Source organism: Carcharodon carcharias, chromosome 12 (assembly GCF_017639515.1).
Source record: "Carcharodon carcharias isolate sCarCar2 chromosome 12, sCarCar2.pri, whole genome shotgun sequence".
Taxonomy (NCBI): domain Eukaryota; kingdom Metazoa; phylum Chordata; class Chondrichthyes; order Lamniformes; family Lamnidae; genus Carcharodon; species Carcharodon carcharias.
The window spans coordinates 121,612,399-121,636,137 of record NC_054478.1 but is presented as its reverse complement, the minus strand read 5'-3'; the positions used below and the strand labels follow the sequence as shown (position 1 = coordinate 121,636,137).

Sequence of the window (23,739 nt, the reverse complement as noted above, 5' to 3'; positions counted from 1 at the left end):
GGTGGAGTGGGCAGATAGGTGGCAGATGAATTTCAATATGAAGAAGTGTGATGTGATGCATTTTGGTAGGAAGAACATGGATAGACAATATAAAATAAGGGGTGAAATTTTGAAGGGGGCACAGGAACAGAAAGTTTTGGGTGTATATGTGCATAGATCATTTAAAGGTGGCAGGACAGGTGGAAAGAGCAGTTTATAAAGCATATCGTATCCTGGGCTTTTAATAGGGACATAGAGTACAAGAGCAAGGAGGCTATGCTGAATTTACATAAGACACTCATTAGACCTCAGCTGGAGTATTGTGTACAGTTCTGGACTACATATTATAGGAAGGATGCGAAAACATAGGAGAGATTGCAGGAGAGGTTTATAAGAATGGTTCCAGGGAAAAGAAACTTCAGATATGTGAATAGATTGGAGAGGTTGGGACTGTTCTCCTTGGAGAGAAGAAGTCTAAGAAGAGATTTGATAGAGATGTTCAAAATCATGAGGGGGTTGGACAGAGTAGCTGAAGCTGTTCCCACTGGTAAAAGGTTCAACAACGAGAGGGCACAGATTTCAAGTAACTTGCAAAAGAATCAAGAGTGACATGAGAAAAACTTTTTCACACGACGAGTGATTTGGGTCTGGAATGCACTGCCTGGAAGTGTGGTGGAGGCAGGTTCAATTGAGGCATTCAAGGGGGCATTAGATGACTATTTGAATAGAAACAATGTGCAGGGGTACAGGGGAAAAGTCAGGCAATGGCACTAGGTCATAATGCTCGTTTGGAGAGCCGGTGCAGACATGACGGACCAAATCACCACCACCTGTGCCATTAAGGTTCTGTGATTCTGTGGATGAAGCTTGACTGTCAGCCAAATGGCCTTTCTCCCCATTTTCAATATTTTTATATCAGTTAAAGTGCAATGTTCAAAGAAAATGACAGAAACCCTGGGCAGAATTTTGCTGTGGGTGAACAGGGGCTCCCCCACTCACCGACGCGTAAAATGACGTGGGATGACATCGGGCAGAACCCCCGACGGTCATCCCGCCCATTTAAATTTTCAGGAAGGCGGGGGCACATCAAAATCAGCTGTGCCCCCGCCGACCTGTCAATGGCCCAGGATCATTAAAACAATTGAAGGACCTGCCCGTCCAACATTAAGGTTGGCGGGCAGGCCAGGAGCCCCAGCGGGCAATGGATAAAACATGAAACTTCATCCACCGGTGGGATGTGGTTTCATGCAGGGTTCTAAAAAGTTTAATAAAGCTTTACTGTAATTTATGAACATATCCCATCTCATGTGACATTGTTACATGAGGGGGACATGTTAGGGATTTTTTTTTCTATTTTTAATCTTTTTAAAACCGTCAATGATCCCCCTGAGGCTGCACTTAGCCTCAGGGAGATGTGCGCTCCTTCGTGCACATGTGCGAAAGAGCGCACTCTCGCTTTTGGGGAATCGACCCCCCACCCGCACAGGAAGAGCATAGTGCTTCCTGGCGGACGTCAAGCTGGATGGGCCTTAATTGGCCAGCCCACGAAAAATGGCGGCAGGACCTGCTTCTCCAGTGGGGATTGTCTCCCCACCCACCGGAGATTGGGTCGGGCCCGCCCACCCAGCAGGCAGAAAATTCTGCCCCCTATCTTTTTTAATGTTCCTATGATATTTCTCCAGGGTTGCACAGAGTTTTTTTTAAAATTATCCATTCATGGGATGTGGGCTTTGCTGGCTGAGCCAGCATTTATTGACTAACCCTGGTTGCCCTTGAGAAGGTGGTGCTGAGCTGCCTTCTTGAACTACTGCTGTCCATGTGGTGTAGGTACCCACAGTGCTGTTAGGAAAGGAACTGTGAACTGGAGATTGATCTTCAATTCCTGGAGGTTCCAGGCTGACCCTGGAAGGTTTGGCAACTTTACCTCCAGAACATCCTCAACTGGCTTATTAAGATAATATGTTCACAATTTTTTGTAATATTTTTGTTTCAAGAACTTTTTTTTTTGTAACAGATGAAATACAGCCTTGAAAGAAAAATTATCAAATATTTTCTCATGAAGAACCCAAGCTCTTTCACCAGATCCTGATATTTGCTGTAGCTGTGTGAAATGTTCTGGGTCCACTCACCCAGGTGGTGTGTTTCTGCCAAGAAATGTCTTGGAGAGATAATTGGACCTGGATAGAACTGGGCTTAGATAGGAGAATATTAATTTTGCCTCTGATCGCCCATGCAAGGGGATAACATGGAGACTCAGCAAAGCTTCAGTTCCCTTCAGACCAGTGGCTTATGTGTAATATTCCACCCTGTCTCATTACAGCTGTGGAATCCTGACTGGGCTCCGGATTTTGGCATGGCAACTTTCGTTCCACAGTGGGGGGCCACAGTAACTGGAGCACGAAATTTCCTCATTGCATACAATGTTAACTTGCTGAGCACGAAGGAGCAAGCTCATCGCATTGCTCTCAACATCCGAGAGCAGGGTCGAGGGAAGGACCAGGTTAGTGTTATTCAATGTAAGCTCACCTGGAGGCATTATCGTACCCTTTAAAAACAAACCCATTAGGTATAGGTTTCCTCAAAATAGACTCCTTTTTCCAGAGTGACCCATCTTGCTTGAAAGAGCCCTAACAGATATGGTGCTGCAGAAGGGGTCACCTGACAAGTCTGTCCTTCAACCAATCTGCAGCTTTCAACATGTTACCTGAGTCATTTTACCCAACATGCAAGGTGGGAAATAACAAGATGGGGCAGACGCTGGTTTTACAACTTGGCTGATTTAACACTCCATTGACTTCAAAGGAGAGTCATATCAGATAGGTGATGTTAAACCCAGGGCATGAAATTTAATACCATAGCACTGCCTCCAGTGGCGCTACACAAACGTACTTCTATGTTAGTGGCAGACACCGCTGGTCAAATGGCATCAGGCAACCGGAGTGGTACACACACCTGCACATGTCTGAAGAGGTTGAAAGGATGAAATGATGACATTCACAGACATCGATGGTTGATGCAATGCACAAATCCTTTTAAATTTGGCCCAACTTCCTTGTGCATTCCTAAAACAACAAACATCAACTATCAAAATGGGCCCTGTCCTGGAAGCACTCAATAAATGCTTTCAGGGTGACCAACTCTTGGGGGAAAAAAATTAAGGAACATTTTGGTACGTGGGGTGTATGAGCAGGTGAAGGGGGGGGTGTTGTTGGCAAGCTTGTAGGCGGAGGCTGGCAAACCACGAGGGGGGTGGGGAACTGGCAAACCCACAAGGGGGAAGGCTGATGAACCTGTGAGTTGAGGCGGGTGTTGGTGGGAGGTGGTTGCTGGTGATCCCGTGAGGGAGAGGGGGAACCTGGGCAGTCAGGAGCTGTGCAAATGCACAGACGCGCACTATGCATCCACAAACATACGGGAAAAATAGCGAGCTGGCAACTTGCAACCCAGGACATGGGGAAATCTCCTCAATTACAGGAAAATCTGAGAAGGAGATCTGCAGTACATATCCGAGAGGGTCTGCAGGTTTGTGGTGGTGTGCTGTGTCATCCACAACCTCGCTATTATGAGGGGCCAGTTGCTACCTCCTGGGATCTGGAGGCCCACTATCCCCTTACAATAGATCCATTTCAGACTCCCCAGACAAATCCCCCTTAGCCACTATCACTAAAAGGCCAGAGCCCTGCATACAACAGCAGAATCTTCCTCATCCCTCACAGGTGGAATTTGGGACCTGGTATAAAATTTGAAGATAGCTCATCGGATTGGTTCCCTGATGCATTCCCACTTCTAAGCTGGAGGTGAGTGCGCAAAGACGTTGGGATGCATGCCCAACATCTTCTCGTGCAATTTTACACGAGATCGGGTCAGGCACGCACCCGCTCAAACGTAAAATTCTGGCCCTTAACCTTTGTGTCATATCTCTTAACACCTTTTGTTAACAAAAATCAATCAGTCTCAGGTTTACAATTTACAATTGATCTAGCATAAATTGCTTTCTGTGGAGGAGAGTTCTAAACTTCTACCATCCTTTGTGTGTAGAAATATTTCCTAATTTCACTCCTGAAAAATCTAGCTCTGATTTTTAGACTATCTGACTTCTTCATGGTCACTTTATTGATCCCAGTTTTTTATTTCCCGATTTTGTTTTTAAATTTGCAAAATCTCACATTGAGATTTGTGCTCATATTATCTGGATTAGTTAAATGGGAATGGTGTCAAGGACAAAGACATCAATAAGATGAGCTCAAGGAAGGAATGAAGGGAGATGAGAGAAAACTGGAATGAGAGGACAAGGTAAGAGGCACTTTTTGGAGTTGGAGAGGGGTTTATGCACACGCTGTGTAGTGAAACAAAAAAGGAGCCAGGTCTTTGGTCTTCAGGGTGATGCCAAGGAGAGTGAGGCCTATTATCAGTCGATGTTGCCCAGCCAGATCTGATGACAATGACAAAACCAAGCTGTGCTCCAGCTACACTCATGTCTGTGCCCAGTCAGACTTGAGGATGAGAAGATAGGGCCCACACTAGGAGAAATCACCTTGATAGGAGAGAATAAAAGTTTTGATGGGGTCAAGGCACCAAAAATGTAAGTGGTTGAGTAGGCTGTTGATTGCAGAGATGTCATGGTGAATAAGGGTCAAAGACAAAACTATTGGGAATTTGAAAGTGCAATTATAAAAGGCTTGGGGATGAAGTTATTTCTAGGGGCGTATGCAAAAGGAGGTGGAGTTAAAAGGGGGTAGGGGATGCAATGCTGAGGGATATAAGAGATTTGCTGGAGATCATATTGTCAGTGATTGAGACTCTGGGGGTAGAGGGGTCACTGGCGTTGGTAAGATTGAGGTGGTAGCCATGACACTTTGAGCTCAAAATTTATTTAGGTGAAGTCTGAGAGCAATTTGTAAAGTAACCATTTTGGAACTGTCTCAGTGACTCACTCTGTTTTGTGCAGCCAGGACGTCTGAACAAAGTACAGGCTATTGGCTGGTTCTTGGAAGAGGCCAATATTGCCCAGGTGTCTATTAACCTTCTTGATTTTGAGGTGACTGCATTGCACACAGTATTTGAAGAAGTTCATAAGGATGCCAAGGTAATGTGGAAGAAGCAGAACAAGTAGTGAGTTTGTATTATATAGCTTCTATTGCTGGACAATATTTGATAGCACATCTTCACATTTATGCACTGCAGGCTACTTGCGGTAAGAACAGGAAATGGTAGCAACAGGAAATGCACCTTTCAGCTTCAAATATGGGACATTGTTCAAAGTTGAAATTGTTTGTTGTCTAGGACATGTTCGCAGAAATCAAATAGATTTTCTGATGATCAGTGACAGGTACTAGAACAGCATCAAAAATGCCTTCACTTCCCCAGGTTAATTCAGATCCCTACCTGCTGAAGATGAAGATCAAGCTGAAAATCCCAAATAAATGCAAGGCAACTTCGGCTGACAGGGGAAGATATGATGATGAAGTGATGCTGTGGAGGTTACGAAGAAGTATGAAACTTTAGTTCAAGAATCAAGATCTTAGTGAGGAGGAAATGACAGGAATGCATCAGGAAAGGTGAAACGGAGCATGAAACACACACCAACCAAGAAAGAGAAAAGGAAACATCAAGAGTGGATGACTGGTAAAATATTAGATGATGAAGAAAAGGAGACAGGAAAGAACAATAAAGAAGAATGTGATGAAATAGGAAAGCACGTAGAGAGGCCAAGGAAAAGTGGTATGGAGATCATTGTAAGGAAACAGAAGAATTGGAGAAAAGGCACAAGAGATCATTGCATGGGTAGAGTACATCAAAGAATTATATAAAATTTAAGACAGAAGTGAAGTGGCACTAATAGAGGGAAGAGAGGATCAGAGATAACTGAGACAGAAATCAGTAGAGCTATCAAAAAGATGGAAGGAACAGGAATTGATGAGATACAAACAGAATGCCTGAATGATATTAACACTGGGATACTGACAGACCTCCGCAACAATATTTACAGAACAGGATTCCTACCCGAGGATCTTGTGTAGTCAGTGGCCAGGATTTTCCAGTCCGGCCTCTCCAAATTTTCTGTCCTGGAAAACATCAATAACTGGAAATTCCCGGCCTGTGCTTATTAAGCTCCCAAAGAAACCAAAAGTCCTAGAGTGTTCAGAGCACAGGGCAATAAGCCTCATGATCCATGTGATTAAAATTATTCTAGTAATCCAGTATCTAGGAACAGTGATAGATGATAACTAGTCAGGGTTCAGACCAAAGAAAGGAAGAAGAGAGAGCATCTTTAACTTGAGAATGATAATTGAAAGATACCTGGAAGTGCAAAAACCTGTGTGTGAATGCTTTATAAACTATGAGAAGGCATTTGATAGCATCTACCATTAGAAAATAACGGAGTGCATAGACAAACTAGAAATTAATAGAAATTATAAAAGGATGATTCAGAATCTATACTGGAATCAATCCATAGTGGTAAGACTTGATAGCAGCTTGTCAGACAGCTCCTCAATCAAAAGAGGAGTGCGTCACGGATGTGTTATGTTCAACCTGTACACTGAAGTTATCTTCAGAGACATAGAAGATCTACTGGGTCGTAACATTGGGTGGGGGGAGGGAGCGAGTGGGGTTGAACATCAACAATTTGAGATACGCAGATGACACTGGACTGATTGCAGAGTCTGAAGAGGCATTACAGGAGATTGTAAATAAAGTGCAAGCAAGGAGTTACATGGATTAAAAATGAATGTGAAGAAGATAAGCAGAGACCTAACACCAGAAGTGAAAATTGGAAAAAATTGGACAGATCCTGGAGCAGGGAGAAGGTTCACATACCTTGGGCAGATTGTGATTTGTGATTTTAAGATCAGAAGGAGAATTGAGATGGCCAAGACCAGCTTTTTCAGAATGAAGGACATGTTAACATCAAAGAAACTGAACCTGCATCTTAGGAAAAGAATGCTGAGGTGCTACATACTGTCATCTATGTTATATGTCTCAAGAGACATGGACAACAAACAGAGACTATTGATAAGATGAATGCATTCAAGATGCAGAAATATAGGAGGATGTTCCACATATCCTATATAGACAGACCAATGAGGAAGTGCTGGAAATGGCTGGAGAAGAGAGGGAATTACTGCATGACATCAAAGAGACAAAGATACAATACTTCGGTCACATCAGTAGAACAGGTAGCAGACAGTGACAGTGACAATTATTGGAAGGGAAGATTGACAGAAAACATAGGAGAGGGAAGCAGAGAAGAAAATGGATGATGGATATAATGAATTGGATTTAGTTGCCTTATGTGGAATGTGTAAGGGCAGCACAAGACAGATAGAGGTGGAGATACATAGCAAGTCTTGGAAGAAGACTTAGTAAGATTTGCCAATCTGAATATTCCTAATATGTGAATGTAGTTGGTGCTCCATTGTTGCCATGGTAATGTGTTGTTCTCCTCACAGGATTTGGACTTGCCCGTGGTGGGTTCCCAGATTGTAGGCCTCATCCCATTGAAAGCCATGTTGGATGCTGCAGAATTTTACATGAAGAAGGAAAACTTATTTATTCTTGAGGAAGAGCACAAAGTCCGATTGGTAAGTGTGTTACCTGCAAATGGGGATGATTGATTCCCCTTCATGGGGCAGGGTTTACTGACTTTAGTGCCCATTAATGTGAGGAATGGTCATGCTAGAGAATTATGCACTTCCATCTCAGACCTGTGGAGACAGAAGCATTGCCTTTTCACTTCCAATAAATACAGCAGGAAAGGTGGAGAGAGAGACAGATTCATTGGAAGTCAGTCACTCAGCGAGATCTGGGAAGGGAATCTAACCTAATTGAGGGAAAACTTACATTGAGTCACCAGCACAGAAACAGGCCATTCAGCCCAATTGGTGTATGCCAGCATTTATGTTCTACACAAGCCTCCTCCTCTGTTGTCATCATTGTGGGTCTTAGATGGGGCTGTTCATGATTTTAACTTATAGATATTTCTGGAGGCAAGACTGCTGGTAAACTCTAACTTTTCTTGAACATTGTATAATGCAGACTCGGCACAAGGCTCCACCTAGAATTATCTCTCTCTATGCTCTATTGTCATTGATCTTACGTCACTGATAATGTAGTTTATATATTTACATATTTAACATTAACCCTTTATACTACACCTCCTATGTCTAACTCTATCAGCATACCCTTCTATTCTTTTCTCCATAAGTACTTACTTAACTACCCCTTAAGTGCATCAACAACTGCACGTGGTAGTGAGCTTTGCATCTATGGGTAAAAATGTTTCTCCTGAATTCCTAATAGATTTATTAGTGAATATCTTATGTTTATGATCTTGAGTTTTGGATCCTCCCATGGCTGCTAACAGCTTTTCAATCCCTCGGGAAATGAACTCCAGTGTTTTGTTTGCTTTTTATCATAGAATCATGGCAATTCTAGAATGGTTACAGCACAGAAGGGGATCATTCAGCTCCCTGAGCCTGTGTTGGCTCTCTCTGCAAGACAATCCAGCATACCCCACACTCTCGCCCTTTTCCCATACCCCTGCAGTTTTATCTTCAGGTGCTTATCCAATTTCCCTTTTTGAAAGCCATGTGTGAATCTGCCTCCGCTACGTTCTCAAGCAAGCATTCCAGATGCATGGAAAAAATAGTTTGCTCATGTCATTTTTTTTTGCCAATAACCTTAAACCTGTGTCCTCCTGTTCCCTTTGCCAAAGGGAACATTTTTTACCTGCTCCATTTAGCCTCCTCATGATTTTGAACACCGTCAAGTCTCCTCCCTACCTACTCTTCTCCAAGGTCCCAGCTTCTCCAATTAATCCTCGTAATTGAAGTTCCTCATCCCTGGAACCATTCTTGAAAATCTTTTCTGCATCCTCTCAAAAGCCTTCACATTCTTCTTAAAGTGTGGCGCTCAGAATTTGCTCACAATACTCCAGTTGAGGCTAAATCAATGATCATCATAATCTCCTTGACCTATGTCTCGATTTATAAAGCCCAGGATCCTGTAATGCCCTCTTAGCTACATTGTCAACCTGCCCTGTCACCTTCAATGATTTGTGCTCAAACACCCCCAGATGTTTCTGTTCTTGCACCCCGTTTAGAATTGCACCCTGTAGTTAATATTGCTCTCCTTGTTCTTCCTACCAATGTATCACTTTTGCATTCCTCTGCATTAAATTTCATTTGCCATGTGTACGCCCAATCCACCAGGCTGCTTATGTCCCCTTCAAGTCTATTATTATCCTCCTCCAGAGTTCACAATTTTTCCAAGTTTTGTGCCATCTCCAAATTTTGAAACTGTGCCCTGTATACCCAGCTCTACATCATTAGTATATATAAAATAAACAGTAGTCCTAGCACAGAGTCCTCTTTTGAACTTTCTAGATTCAACCTGATTCTCACTTCTATTATCAGTCTGACAACCTGACAACTTGATATGTCCCCTTTTCCTGCTTCAATCATATCTTTCATCATCCAGGGAGCTCTGACTTTGGTTGTCCTACATTTCTCCCTTTTGGGGATGTACCTCAACTATACCTGAACCATCTCCTCATTAAAGACAGCCCATTGCTTGATTATAGCTTTGCCTGGCAATCTTTCATTCCAATTTACCCAGGACAGGTCTCCCACTGAAATTGGCCCTCCTCCCATTAAGTTTTTTAAATTTGTTTATGGGATATGGGTGTCACTGGCTAGGCCAACATTTATTACCCATCCCCAATTGCCCTTTAAGAAGGTGATGGTGAGCTGCCTTCTTGAACCGCTGCAGTCCATGTGGTGTAGCTACACCTACAGTGCTGGTAGGGAGGGAGTTCCGGGATTTTGACCCAGCGACAGTGAAGGAATGGCAATATGTTTCCAAGTCAGAATGGTGAGTGGATTGGAGGGGAACTTCCAAGTGGTCATGTTCCCATCTATCTGCTGCCCTTGCCCTTATAGATGGTAGTGGTCATGGGTTTGGAAGGTGCTGTCTAAAGAGGCCTGTCAAGTTCCTGCAGTGCTTTTACTTTAGATTTCTCCTTGTCCTTTTCCAAAGCTAATCTGAATCTTATGATAACTATGATCACCATTCCATAACTGTTCCCCATACTGACATTTGATCCACCTCATTTTCCAGAACCAGATTCAGGCTCCTTCCTCGTTTGGTTAGAAATGTACTGATCCAGAAAATTCTCCTTCAAACACTTCAGATACTCTCCCCTCTCTGCCCCTTACACTATTGCTATCTCAGTTCACAATGTCCCCCATTATCACTGCTCTATAGTTCTTGCAACTCTCTATAATTTCCCTACAAATTTGTTCCACTATATCTTCCCATTGGTATACAAATAAAATAGTAGACACTCAGTAGTGTAATGTAATTAATAATGTTTCTTTTTAAACTCTAAACAAATAGATACTGTCCTTGACTGTTGCAGGACATCTTTTCTCCCCAGCACTTTAATATTCTCCTTAATCAACTCTGCAACATCTCTAACTCCTTTCCTTCCCTCCCAGATTTTCCTGAACATCTTGTATCCAAGGATTTTTAACATCCATTCCTGTACCTTTTGGGCCAGGTTTCTGTTATCCTCTAAACATCATATTCCTATGTGGCTCTATGTGCCTCAATTCACCAACCTTATATACAATGCTGTATGAATTTATGTGAAAAGGATCCCACTATAATTCCTCTTAGTCTGACCCCATCCAGCACCTTTACTATTTCTTACTCTAGTGCTATCTGTCTCTCTCTCAATCCTTTGTGCATGCTGTTTATCCTTCCTAATGCTACAATGTGCTACCTATCCCCCTACTAAATTAGTTTTAACCCTTCCCAATAGCACTAACAAACTGACCAACCAAGTGTTGTTGAGGCGTCCCAGCTCTGATGAAGTGCAACCCGTCTTGTCTGTACACGTCCCACCTTCACCAGAAGGGGTCCGAATGTTCAAAGAATCTAAGGCCCTCCCTCCTGCACCATCTCTTCAGCCATGCATTCATTTGCTCTATCCCCCTATTTTTGTCATCACTAACACATGACACGGAGTAATTTGGGGATTAGTACTTTTGAGGTACTGCTTGCAAATCTCCTTCCCAGCTCCCTAAAATCTGCTGCGGGATCTCATCACTCTCTCAACCTATGTCATTGGTACTGTTATGGACCATGACCTCTGGCTGTCCACTCTCCATCCTCAGAATGTTCTGCAGCCACTCAGTGGCATCCTTGACCCTGGTACAAAGGAGATAACATATCATCCTGGATTCACATCTTTCTGTTTTTCTAGGTATAGAATTCTCTGTCACTACTGCATTCCCAATCTTCCTCCTCCCACCCCCCTCCACTCCAGCCCTGTATAGCTGAGCCACACATGTCGCTGTGGACTTGGCTTTGGCTGCATTCCCCTGAGGAACCGTCACTCTCACCAGTATTTAGAACTGAATGAGGAGACTGAGATGTGCTCAGGGAACTCCTGCACAATCTGCCTAGCTCTCCTTGACTGTCTGGCTATCACTTATTTCCTCTCTGCCTGCACACCCTTAACCTCGTGGGGGTGGGTGGGGGGGTCGGGGGGGGGGTGGGGGGGGGGGTGACCACATCCAGAAATATGCTACCTTCATAGCTTTCAGCCTCATGGATGCACTAGATGCACTGCAGTGATTCCGGCTGCTGTTCAGGCTTTGAAACCTGGAGCTCAAGCTGCTTCAGTTGATGACACTTGCTGCACAAGTAGTTGTCCAGGACTAAAGAAACATTCTGGAATTCCCACAAAGGAAATCATGTGTATTCCACAGGGCTGAGATGTTTGCCATGCCTCTATTTATTAATCAACTAAACTTAACAAAATAAACTAAAAACTTAGATTTAAAAAAAGCTTATCCAGCTTATTCATTTAGTATGTAATATTCTTAGACCTGAGATTAGCACATCTCCATAACTTAGAGCAAAAATTAAGCTGCAATCTTCACAAATAGTCACCTACCTGTTGCCCTGTGTCATCACTCCTTGATTTTTGTTTTGGTGATTTAGAAGCTCCAATTCCTGATGCATCCTGAGGGTCTGCTCTCAGGCCGGGTTTTATCCCCCACATAAACTCCTCTCACTCTCCAACAGCTCTGCTCTCAGGCCGGGTTTTACCCCCCACACAAACTCCTCTCACTCTCCAACAGCTCTGCTTCCAGGCCAGGTTTTACCCCCCACCCAAACTCCTCTCAATCTCCAACAGCTCTGCTCCCAGGCTGTGTTTTAACCCCCCTAACCAGCCCCGCAACCCCGCTCGTCTCAGTCTCATGAGATGGTCTTATTAAAAACGTTGCTCCTTTTTGTGACCTGTGTATCTGTACCTCTAGATCCCTTTGCTCCTATACCTTACTTAGAATCTTATAATCCGAGCAATATGTGGCCTCCTCATTCTTCCTACCAAAATCCATCACATCACATATCTATATTAAAATTAATTTGCCAAATACATGACCATTCTGAAAGTTTGTTAATGTCTTCTTGCATTTTGTAACATTCCTCCTCCACAAATTATAAAATTATAATTCCAATTCTCGAGTCTCAGCACCAGTCACTTCTGTGCCTTTTACCAGTTTGAGTAGCTGCCCTGAGCACCTAATCTGATTCCTGTTTTGCTGCCAACTTGCTAAACATTGTGACTCTAATGCTGAAGGTCTTTTGAAAATCCACCCTTGTATTATCTTTTTATATTCTTTTCTGTTACTTCTTCTAAGAATTCAGTAATGTTGCTCTTCTCAAGCCTTCAGCTGGTTAGTCAGGTGACAGGCTAGTGAAGGTTCATTGAGACTAGCTAACAGAGATACGATGGTATATTCTTTTTGTTCTCTAAGAGGGACAGGAGGAGTTGAATTAAGGTGAAATTTGATTACAGCTGTTAGTCTTAGTCTGTATGTTCACTTGCTGTTTGCAAGTAAAACAGGTGAAACTTTTTACCAGCTCCAGAGATTTCAAAGGGCTTTGTCATAGCCATAGTTATGATATAGGAAATGTGGCAGCCATTTTGTGCACAGCAGGCTTCCACAGGCAGCAATGTCATAATGGTTAGATGGATAATTTTTTTAGTGACATTGGATGAAGATTTCCACATAGTGTCATTTGATCTTCTGTCCATCTGAGTGAGCAAAGGTGGCTTTGTTTGCACATCTCATCTGCAGTACAGAATCTCGGACAATGCAGCACTCTCTCAGTACTGCACTGGAGTGTTAGATTAGATCATGCATTCAAGTTTCTGGAGTGGGGCTTGAGCCCACAGCCTTCCAACTCCCAGGTAGGAATTCTGTAATTGAGCCACAACTGACATATTGTGACTATGATGTGTTCAAGAGTCTTCAAGAGGATAAGAGATTATAGCTGGGATGATACTGAGAGAGATGGTAAATATAGGATTTTTTGAAAAGGGATTTTGAAGGAGAGAAGGACAGTGCTGAGGTTAGGAAACTATTAACACTGCCAGCTTGGGCCACAAGCAATTATTTAGAGACCAAGGGTCAAGTAAGAGTTGATAAAGGAGATAGATGGTTGAAGAAATGAACTTAAAGTGTAGCCGGGAAAGAAATGCAAAGCAATAAGAGCTTCAGGCTGGAATGTACTGGAGAGAGGCCTGAGGCAAAATGGAGAGTAGCAGAGGCATAGGGACGTTATTAATTATCATATGGAAATGTCCCACATACAGTTTATCACTAACCTCTCCCACATAATTTCATGATAATACACACGTATAGGAAATACCATGTACTCTGATTATCCCTATGCTTCATACATTCTATACATGCGTTTCTCATGAGGAAGCACTGATGTGCCTTTGAGACATTTTTTTTAAAATGCAGGGAAGGATATCTTCCCCTTCTGCCCACTGCACCCCCCAGCCCCTCCCCAAGTCTGGCTTTTCCAAGTTTATGTGGAATATCCACATCCTATCATAGAAGGTATGTATGGGATATTTCCATCCTACCATACTAGGTATGAGTAATTGACCTCCATTGGACCATATTGGGTATGTGTGGGATATCTCTATTCTACCATTCTAAGTACGTAGACAGTCGGTGAGTATGCATTTAAGATGCTAATGTTTTTCTTAACACCATGCTATTTTGAATTGCAGTTATTTCCTCCTTTAATTTTTGTTAGGCAAAAGTGTTAAACATTATGGAGCCATGGTGGTTACATGGAGTTAAGCTACAGGTCACCCATAATCAATTTAAATAACCAAAAAGATTTGAGGAGCTGACTGGTCTGCTCCTGTTCCTATTTCCCTAAGTTCCTAATCGTGCTGCTCTATCCACTTTACCACAGGTTATAAGTCGCCTGGGACTGGATTCTCTCACTCCTTTCAATGCTAAAGAACGAATAATTGAGTAAGTTATGGTATAACACCTTCTAGTAAGAATGTATTAGTATGGCAAAAATGGCATTTTAAAACAACAGTAGTATTGCTTTACTGCGCACCAATGAACAAAGGCCTGGTGGCTTTTGAAGTGACACAAGCAAAGATTTAAGAGCAAACGCCATGACTAGGAGTTTCTTCAGAACTGGTCCCACCTCTTCACCACAGGGTTTGTGGTGATCCCCAAAATGTTAAAACAATGGAGCAGGTATAGCTCTGAGGGTATTTCCAGCCATTTGATTTATTTTGCTCTGACACCTAAAATAATGGCTCCAACATGAGGGACCTGAAAAGATAAACTTCAGTCAAAGTGTAAGGAAGATCAAGCTGAAGAGAGATAATCAAACTTCTTGTAACTATCAGGGCCATAAAGAGTGCAGATGAGGTGAGGCTGTGGATGCAGAAGTCGTATCAGAGTTAACAGCAGGACCTCATTAAGATATTAAAGGGCCTGGACAGTGGAGGGAACACCCGCAGCAAGTGGTTGCAGCTGCATAGGGGTCCTTGTGGACAGTCCCTGGCAATTGTGAGGGTGAGATGGGTAGTTGGGGCCAGTTATTTGTGGGAGAGGCTATGATCCGGCTGGGTTGGAGGGGAAGCCTTCAATCAAGTTGTTGGATCCTGGTCACTAGTTTAGTTGGACTAATGGATCCGAGTTGCATGCTTGTTTCGAGATGGCCGAGTTGGTACCATAAACAGAGTAGATCAGCTGACAGTTCTAATGTAGAACGCATTCTATTTATTTACAAAGGAACTCAGCAGTTACACTTGCGTGCTTACAAATCAAACCCTGTCCCTACATTACAGACTCTAACTCTAGACTACTCCTACTGACTACTAAGGTAGCCCTGTAATTGGATACTAAGATCATTTGATCTTCCATTATAACATTCTTCTAAAAGGTATATTACACATCAGATTACCACATCCCTCCCCTTTACTCAGAAATACATTTCACTTACAATTACAATTTTTCTCAAAAAATCAACTTATTTACACAGATAAGTAACTTACAAATTCAGTCTTTCTTGGGGTATCCTTTTGTGTGTAGAATGTCTCAGCTCTACAACTTCAGATGTTTTGTCAGGAACCTGCTTTTCTGGTGTTGTCCGAACATCAGGCACCTGCAAATCTGTTTCCTCAACTCTTGCAGATACATCCAGCCCTTCAGACACATCTGTACTCAGTTGAGTTCTTTCAACAGGAGATGTTAACGCAGTCATGAACACTGGGGGAGTCATTTCCTGATATTTTGTTTCTCTCTTCCATATATGACCTATGTGTCTCCATACGGCTCGGTCTTCCACTTTCACATGGTAAGAAAGAGGTCCAGTCACTGCACTTATTTTACCTGGTAACTATTTGGGTCCTTCTCCAAAGTTTTTCATATATACCGTTTCTCCTACGGTAAACTTTCTGTCACGACTATGCCAGTCATATCCAGTTTTCTAACTTCCCTGAAGCATTTCCGCCTCCCCCCCCCCTCCTAATTTTGGCATTACTAAGCTCAATCTCGCTCTGAGGTGGGATTTCATTAACAATCCCGCTGGTGTGACACCTGTTGTTGTGTGGGGGGTGGTCCTATAATGGAATCGAAAAGGTGCTAGCTTGGTCACTATGGAGTCTCCAGTTAATTTCTTCATATCAGTTTTCAGTGCTTGAACCACTCCCTCGGCTAGTCCATTCAAGGAAGAGTGGTGTGGTGAAGATTTTACAAGAGTGATAAACCATAGAAACTCAGCACTCGTAAATGCCGTGCCATTATCTGATACGACCACTTCTAGTAGTCAGTTGATGATGAAACTTTGATGTAGCTTGTCAATTGTAGCAGAAGTTGCTGACTTCACCTCTATGACCATCCATTTTGAATGAGCATCAACAATAAGGAGAAACATTGTTCGCATAGCAGAGGTGGCGGCACAGTCGTATACTGTTGGGAGGGAGTTATCCTGTGAGCCCTCAACATTGACTCTGGACCCCATGAAGTCTTGGCATCAGGTCAAACATGGGCAAGGAAACCTCCTGCTGATTACTTCATACCGCCTTCCCTCAGCTGCTGAATCGGTGCTCCTCCATGTCGAACAGCACTGAAACACTGCGGGTGGCAAGGGTGCAGAATGTACTCTGGGTGGGGGACTTCAATGTCCCCCACCAAGCATGGCTCAGTAGCACCACTATTGACCAAGTTGGCTGAGTCCTAAAGGACATAGCTGCTAGACTGGGTATGCGCCAGGTGGTGAGGGAACCAATAAGAGGGAAAAACAAAGTTGATCTCATCCTCACCAACCTGCCTGCCATGACAGTATCGATAGGAGTGACCATCGCACAGTCATTGTGGAGACGAAATCCAGCCTTCACATTGAGGATTACCTCCATCGTGTTGTGTGGCACTACCACCATGTTAAATGGGATAGATTTCGAATAGATCTAGCAACTCACGACTGGGTATCCCTGAGGCGCTGTGGGCCATCAGCAGCAGCAGAATTGTAATCGAACACAATCTGTAACCTCACAGCCTGGCATATCCCCCACTCTACCATTACCATCAAGCCAGGGGATCAACCATGGTTCAATGAAGAGTGCAAGAGGGCATGCCAGGAGCAGCACCAGGCATACCTAAAAATGAGGTGTCAACCTGATGAAGCTATAACACAGGACTACTTGCAGGTCAAACAACATAAGCAACGGGACATCACTGCAGGAGTTCCTCAGAGCAGTGTCCTAGGCCCAACCATCTTCAGCTGCTTCATCAACGACCTTCCTTCCATCATAAGGTCAGAAATAGGGATGTTCTCTGATGATTGCACAATGCTCAGCAGTTCATGTCCAAATGCAGCAAGACCTGGACAATATCCAGGCTTGGGCTGACAAGTGGCAAGTAACATTCGCGCCACGCAAGTGTCAGGCAATCACCATCTCCAACAAGAGAGAATCCAACCATTGCCTCTTGATGTTCGTGGCATTACCATCACTGAATCCCCCACTTTGAACATGCTGGGGATTACCATTGACCAGAAGCTGAACTGGACTAGCCATATAAATACTGTGGCTAGATCAGAGGCTAGGAATAGTGCGATGAGTAACTCACCTCCTGACTCCCCAAAGCCTGCCCACAATCTACAAGGCACAAGTCAGGAGTGTGATGCAATACGCCCCACTTGCCTGGATGAGTGCAGCTCCCACAACACTCAAGAAGCTTGACACCAGGACAAAGCAGCCCGCTTGATTGGCACCACATCCACAAACATTCACTCCCTCCACCACCAACTCACAGTAGCAGCAGTGTGTACCATCTACGAGATGCACTTCAGGAATTCGCCAAGTCTCCTTTGACAGAACCTTCCAAACCCAAGACCACTGCCATCTAGATGGATAAGGACAGCAGATACATGGGACCACCACCACCTGCAAGTTCCTCTTCAAGCCTCTCACCATCCTGACTTGGAAATATATCACCGTTCCTTCACTGTCACTGAGTCAAAATCCTGGAATTCCCTCCCTAACAGCAGTGTGGGTGTACCTACACCACAGGGACTTCAGTTCAAGAAGGCAGCTCACCACCACCTTCTCAAGGGCAACTAGGGATGGCCAATAAATGCTGGAGTAGCCAGCGATACCCACATCCCATAAATGAATGAATAAAAAAAAAGGTCCCACATAGTCAATATGTAATTGCACCCACTGCCTTCCTGGTCACACCCAAGGGTGTAACAGAGCTGTTGAAGGTAAGGTAACTTTTGCACTTGCTGACACTTCATACAACTTCTCACCATCCTCTCTATTTCCCCATCCATCCCAGGCCACCATAGGTTGCTGCAAGGTATGGTCTTTATTCATGAAATAACTGAATGTGCACTATGTAGTTCAGTTAATAAAGGCTTTCGTCCTTTTGGAGGAACAATTACTCGTGCTTCCCACAATACGATACCATCCTGGCTCATTATGTCATACCTTCTGTGAAAATACGGTTTCATTTTGTCAGATTTCTGTTCTTGAAGAACTTGTTCTCTTACTTTGGATAAGACTGGGTTTCGACTTGTCCAATCTCTGATCTGTCTAGCACATACCAGTGATGAATCTAAGAAGTTCAATAATAAAACAAGTTCTTGAGGAACTGGAACATTCTCATTGTTTTCTTTCAAAGGCAAACAACTAAGTGCATCAGCGTTTGCAATCTGATTTCCAGGCCTGTGGATGAAAGTATACTCATATGCTGCCAAAATCAACGCCCATCTCTGTATTCTTGCTGAGACTATGGATGGTATGGCCTTGTCCTCACTGAACAATCCTAGCAAAGGCTTGTGGTCCGAAACGATAGCGCAATGGCGGCTGTGTACATACTGGTGAAATTTCTTGACACCAAAGATGATAGAGTGGCCTTCTTTTTCTATCTGTGGGTATCCCTTTTCTGTTGTGTTGACCGTTCTTGATACATATCCAATTGGTCGTTCTGAGCCATCGTCCATTCGATGGGAGAGCACTGCTCCCACTCCATAGGGAGATGCGCCACATGTCAAAACTATTTTCTTTGGTCAAAATTTACTAATAGGGTGGATGAGTGCAACAGTTGATTAACTTTTGTGAAAGCTTCTTTCTGTGTTTGCCAAGACCATTGTTGTTTTTTCTTGAGTAGGTAATACAGTGATGCCAGTTCTGACGACAAATAAGGCAAGAAGCGTCCATAGTAATTGATCATCCCCAAGAATGATTTGAGCTTGGAGGTGTTCTTTGGCGCTGGTGCCTCTCTAATGGCTCTCACCTTTTCTTCAACTGGGTGGAGGCCCTGTGAATCTACCCTGTGACCTAAATAATTTACCTCCTTCGCTTGGAACGCGCACTTTTCTTTTTTTAAACACACTCCCACCTGCAAGAACCATTTCAAAATTTCTTCCAAGTTTGCCAAATGCTCCTTTTCAGTGAGCCCTGTCACCAGAACATCATCTAAATAAATTACAATGTGAGGTAATCCCTGCAGTAAACTTTCCATTGTTCTCTGGAATGCTGAGGATACACTAAAAGGCAAACAGGTATATTGGTACAACCCTTTGTGTGTATTAATTGTGCCAAATTTCTGTGAAGCCTTCTCTAACTCCAATTGTTTATAAGCATGACTCATATCAAGCTTCATGTAGGCGGTTCCACCTGTTAGCTTAGCATGTAGGTTTTCAATTTTTGGTATGGGGTGTCTGTCCAACTTAGCCACTTATTAACAGCCAATTTGTTGTCTCCACAAATTCGAACCTTTGGTCGGTTTAAGTATAGGTGCTTAAGTTTAAGTATTGGTGCTGCCCATTCTGAGAACTGCCAGTTTCTCTAATCTATCCAATTTGTTGTCTTATCTTTTCCCACATTGCCTTGCCTTCGTAAATCGGTGGGGTAGCATCTGGATCTAAATAAATTTTTGCTTATAGTCCCTGGATCTTCCCAAGTTCATCTTGGAAAACTGAGGCATATTTTTGTAGTAGCTCAGGTAGCTCACTGGCTCTCAGGTGGAAGATCTCGGTCCAATTCAATTTAATTTATTTCAGCCAATTTCATCCAAGGAGGCTTGGCCCCTCATCTGCTACCACCACCAAGGCTAACTTTACTGATTGACTTCTGTACTGTACAGTAACCCTGCTAATGCCTTTGATTTTGATGTCTTCTCCAGTGTTAGTTTTCAATTTGGCATCTGTTTCTTCCAAATTTAATTTACATTCTCCATAATTCATGTATTTAAAGATATGCTCACCTATTACCATAGAGGAAGCTCCTGTGTCCACTTCCATTTTGATAGGTCTAACATCACCCTCATTGTTACATAGATTGGTTTTGTTCTTCCTACCTTTAAATTATACAACAAATAAATATCTGAATCTGTTACTTCAGGCTCTTCTACGTTATGAATCTCACGGGCTTTTTTCTTTTGATTGAAAATCTGCCGGATCCTATCCTTGCAATGTCTCATGAGGTGTCCGTTTTGATGACAGCAAAAACATTCGATTTTTTTAAAACTCCCATTCATTACAAGGTTGTCTGCTTCCACCTCTGTTACCATAATTCCATGCTTTTGCTGCTAAGTCATTTCTTTTTATCTGTCCAAAAGCTGTGGCTGTTTCTCGCTTCTCATCAGAGCTGTACATTTTCATGCCCTTTTTGGCTGGGGCTTTCTGGCCAACATGGAGGACGACACCATTTTGCGCTGCCTGTATTATGGCTTTCGAGCCCCTCACTGAGCTTTCCATGGCCAGTGCTATTTCTAGCACCTTCTGAAAATCCAAATTTGTTTCAGACAGTAATCTTTCCTGAATCGTATCTTCATTTATACCGCACACTAAACGATCTCTAAGCATATAATTTATAGATGTACCAAACTCACAATATTCTCTTAACTGTTTCAGACTTGCCACATAACAAGCAACTGTCTCCCCTGGGGCTTTATTTCTATTTGAACCATTGTATTGTTACCGAGGGCCTGGGCTGGTAATGACTCTTTACAAGGTTCACCAAGTCATCAAAATTTTTCAAAAGTGGGGCACTGGGTGCTGCCAAACTTCGAATCAATCCATAGGTCTTACTCCCACATGTGGATAAGAGGATTACTCACCTCTTCTCCCCCTAACTGTCATTAGCTTGGAAAAAGAACGCGTTCAACATAATGAGACCAATTGTTCATATTTGGATCAACTCTTCCAAACTGTGGCATGCTTCAAGGGGACTGCTTTGACGATTAGGATGGAAATTCTACGTACAATTACCGTGCGAGCTACAGCCCAAATTCCTTCCTTGCTTTTTCTTGCTTTTTCCTTGTCGCTAATCTGTTGGACCCTAGTCACTAATTTAGTTGGACTAATGGATCCGGGTTGCACACTTGTTTTGGGATGTCTGAGTTGGTCCTTAGACAGAGTGGGAGGAGTGGCTTTCAATTGGGGCTGAGGGAGAGATGGGTGATAAAAAGAGAAAGACAGACCAACTCTCTCAAAATTATCACGAGAGATGTGATTTCTATCTTAAAACTACACTCCTCTTGCAATGTTGTGAGAGGGCTCTGAAATCTTGAGTATTTTCAAACTGCATTTATCTTGGGGTAAGATTGAAGTGGAGATGATGTTTCTGTCCCATGCAAGATGTTAACTGTATATTAATTGGGATTAAACATTTGTAGGTGGTGAACATTAACTGGGGATTCACTTGTGCCCCTATAAATAGGCACAGATTAAAACTGTGGCTGTTGGGTTAGGAGGCACATGTTTATAATGTGTAACTCTGTAAATAAATGCTTATAAAAGTGTGTAAAGATTGACTCCAGTATACATCAAGCCTCCCTTTAAGTGCATAAATATTACCTGCTCCAATAACTCCATGTAGCAACAAGCTCCACATTCTCACCACACTATGGGCGGAATTGTCCCAAATTCGCACTAAGTGCGGGAGCAGGTGGGTAAGACGATGTTCTACCATTCGGCCTCAGTAGCGGCTTTCCATGCCGTATCATCCCAAACCCCCCGCATTAATTATGCATTCCCAGGAAACGCGCCGTTTCCATGGCGGGCAGACATTCATTCGCCCACTACGCCATCAACTCACTGCTTCATCATGCCGGGTGCTACATTTAAAGTGCAGCCACATGCACACATGTGGTCCCAAAAGGCAAAAAGACTGCAGCCCTCAGGTTTAGTGACATGTCCCTCAAGTGCCTTTTGAACGCCATGCAGGTCAGCATAGATATCCTGTAACCCCACTCTGGCTGCAGGATGGGCAGCTGCATCACCATTTCAGTATTTGAGGTGGTGGCCATGGTGGTTAGTGCCAAGGCCCTGCAAAAGAGGACAACTACCCAGTGCCACTACAGGATGAATGGTCCCATCCGTTCTGCCAAAGTAACTCACTCTTCTCATCACTCGCAATTTACACATTCTCAAATTCATCACACATCCACAGGGATCTCACACCACAAGGGACAACACCACTAACTCTCAAACACACCCTCACATCTCCATCAGGCTCATATCCTCTCTGGAGCTTACGTCCTCATCCTGTCCATGGCTCCGCTCACCACACAAACATTCCATGCAGTGCCATGTGTCCTGCTCACACACTCTCCATCTGTTTTCATGCAGGAGAAGCTGGCTCTCAACAGCAGGGAGAGGTCTCAGACTGAGAGTAGAGTGGCCCATGTTAGGCCCCTCATTCACTATGAGGAGCGTGCCATCGTGCTGACTGGTGAGGACATGGACCTGACGGTGTGGCCACAGCGAACACCCATGTGAGGATCCTGCACCACATCATCCCTCTCTCAACACAACTGTGAGTGCTCTCTCTCCTACTTTTAACTTGCTGCCATGCAAAAATTATCTCTACTTTGATTCACAGGGAGCTCTGCCAAATGACCGACAGTCTCAGCCAGCCAGCCCCTCAGCTCCATCCTTGTCCTCACCACCAGCCAAAAGGACACCTCCTCCATTGAAGAGCTGGAAATAAGCAGCCTGGAAGACCCATCACAGCGCTTACCCACACCCTGCAGAGACACACACCTCGGTGAAACCTAGATCTAGAGCAGGCTCAGGTTCACAATCTGGTGGTTACCCCACAGACACGTGTCAGCAGCAGCAGGAGGCAGGATCGTGCAAGCTCTCCGGCACATGGAGGACTGGTGGGGATCAGTCATCTGTGGGGTCCAAGCCAGAAGATGAGCCTCTGGATTTGGCCTTTCAACTCATCTTGGAGAGTCAGCAGAAGGCGGGGGAACATCATGCAGAGCTGTTGGAAGTCCTCAGCAGAGTGGCACGAGTCAGAGGAGTGCGCCTGCCTGCTCTCTGATGAAGTGGCACCCACGTGTGTGTATGGAGGTCTCCATGGGGGGGATGGCGGACGCAGAGATGTCCAGCAGAGCGCAGGGATGCGTGCAGACCTGCACTCCATCGTGGGAACCATGGGTGAGTTCCTGCAGTGGGAACACGGGAGGGAAACAGGGCAGCTCGACATCCCTCCAGGTTCTCTTTCCCCTCAAGGAGTCAGGCCGGGGTCCCTGGGAACCCGAAGGGAGGAGGAGCAGCAGCTGGATACTCCTGGGTCATCCACTCAGGGATCTCAGAGGTTGTCCTCTCCCTCCGGGTCCCCTTTGCCTGTGAGCCCCTCGACCTCCTCCTCTGCCACAGCAGAGGGAGCAGCCGGCCAATGAGTGATTCTGGAGGGAGAAGTGTGTGTGTGGCAGGGCCTTTCAAAGCCTTGTGCAAGCACTGTCCCAGGCACATGGATCCTTCCCATATCACACTCACCTCAATGTTCTGAGCATTTTCATTGCTGCCTGCTGGGGTTCACTTTCAGTTGTCCATCTGAGCTGACCTGCATCTCCATCCACCCAATGATCACACTCCCATACAGCACCTGATCTT

General features: G+C 44.1%; 1 protein-coding gene across 1 annotated transcript in view; it reads left to right on the top strand.

Moving 5' to 3' along the window:
• The window catches only part of ftcd (formimidoyltransferase cyclodeaminase), a 98,848-nt gene that overhangs the window by 22,733 nt on the left and 52,376 nt on the right, over positions 1-23,739 (top strand). The window contains exons 5-7 of the mRNA XM_041200274.1: positions 2,300-2,479; positions 7,431-7,562; positions 14,275-14,336. Of these exons, the coding sequence (XP_041056208.1) occupies positions 2,300-2,479; positions 7,431-7,562; positions 14,275-14,336 (374 nt within the window). The remainder of the gene's footprint in view (positions 1-2,299; positions 2,480-7,430; positions 7,563-14,274; positions 14,337-23,739) is intronic.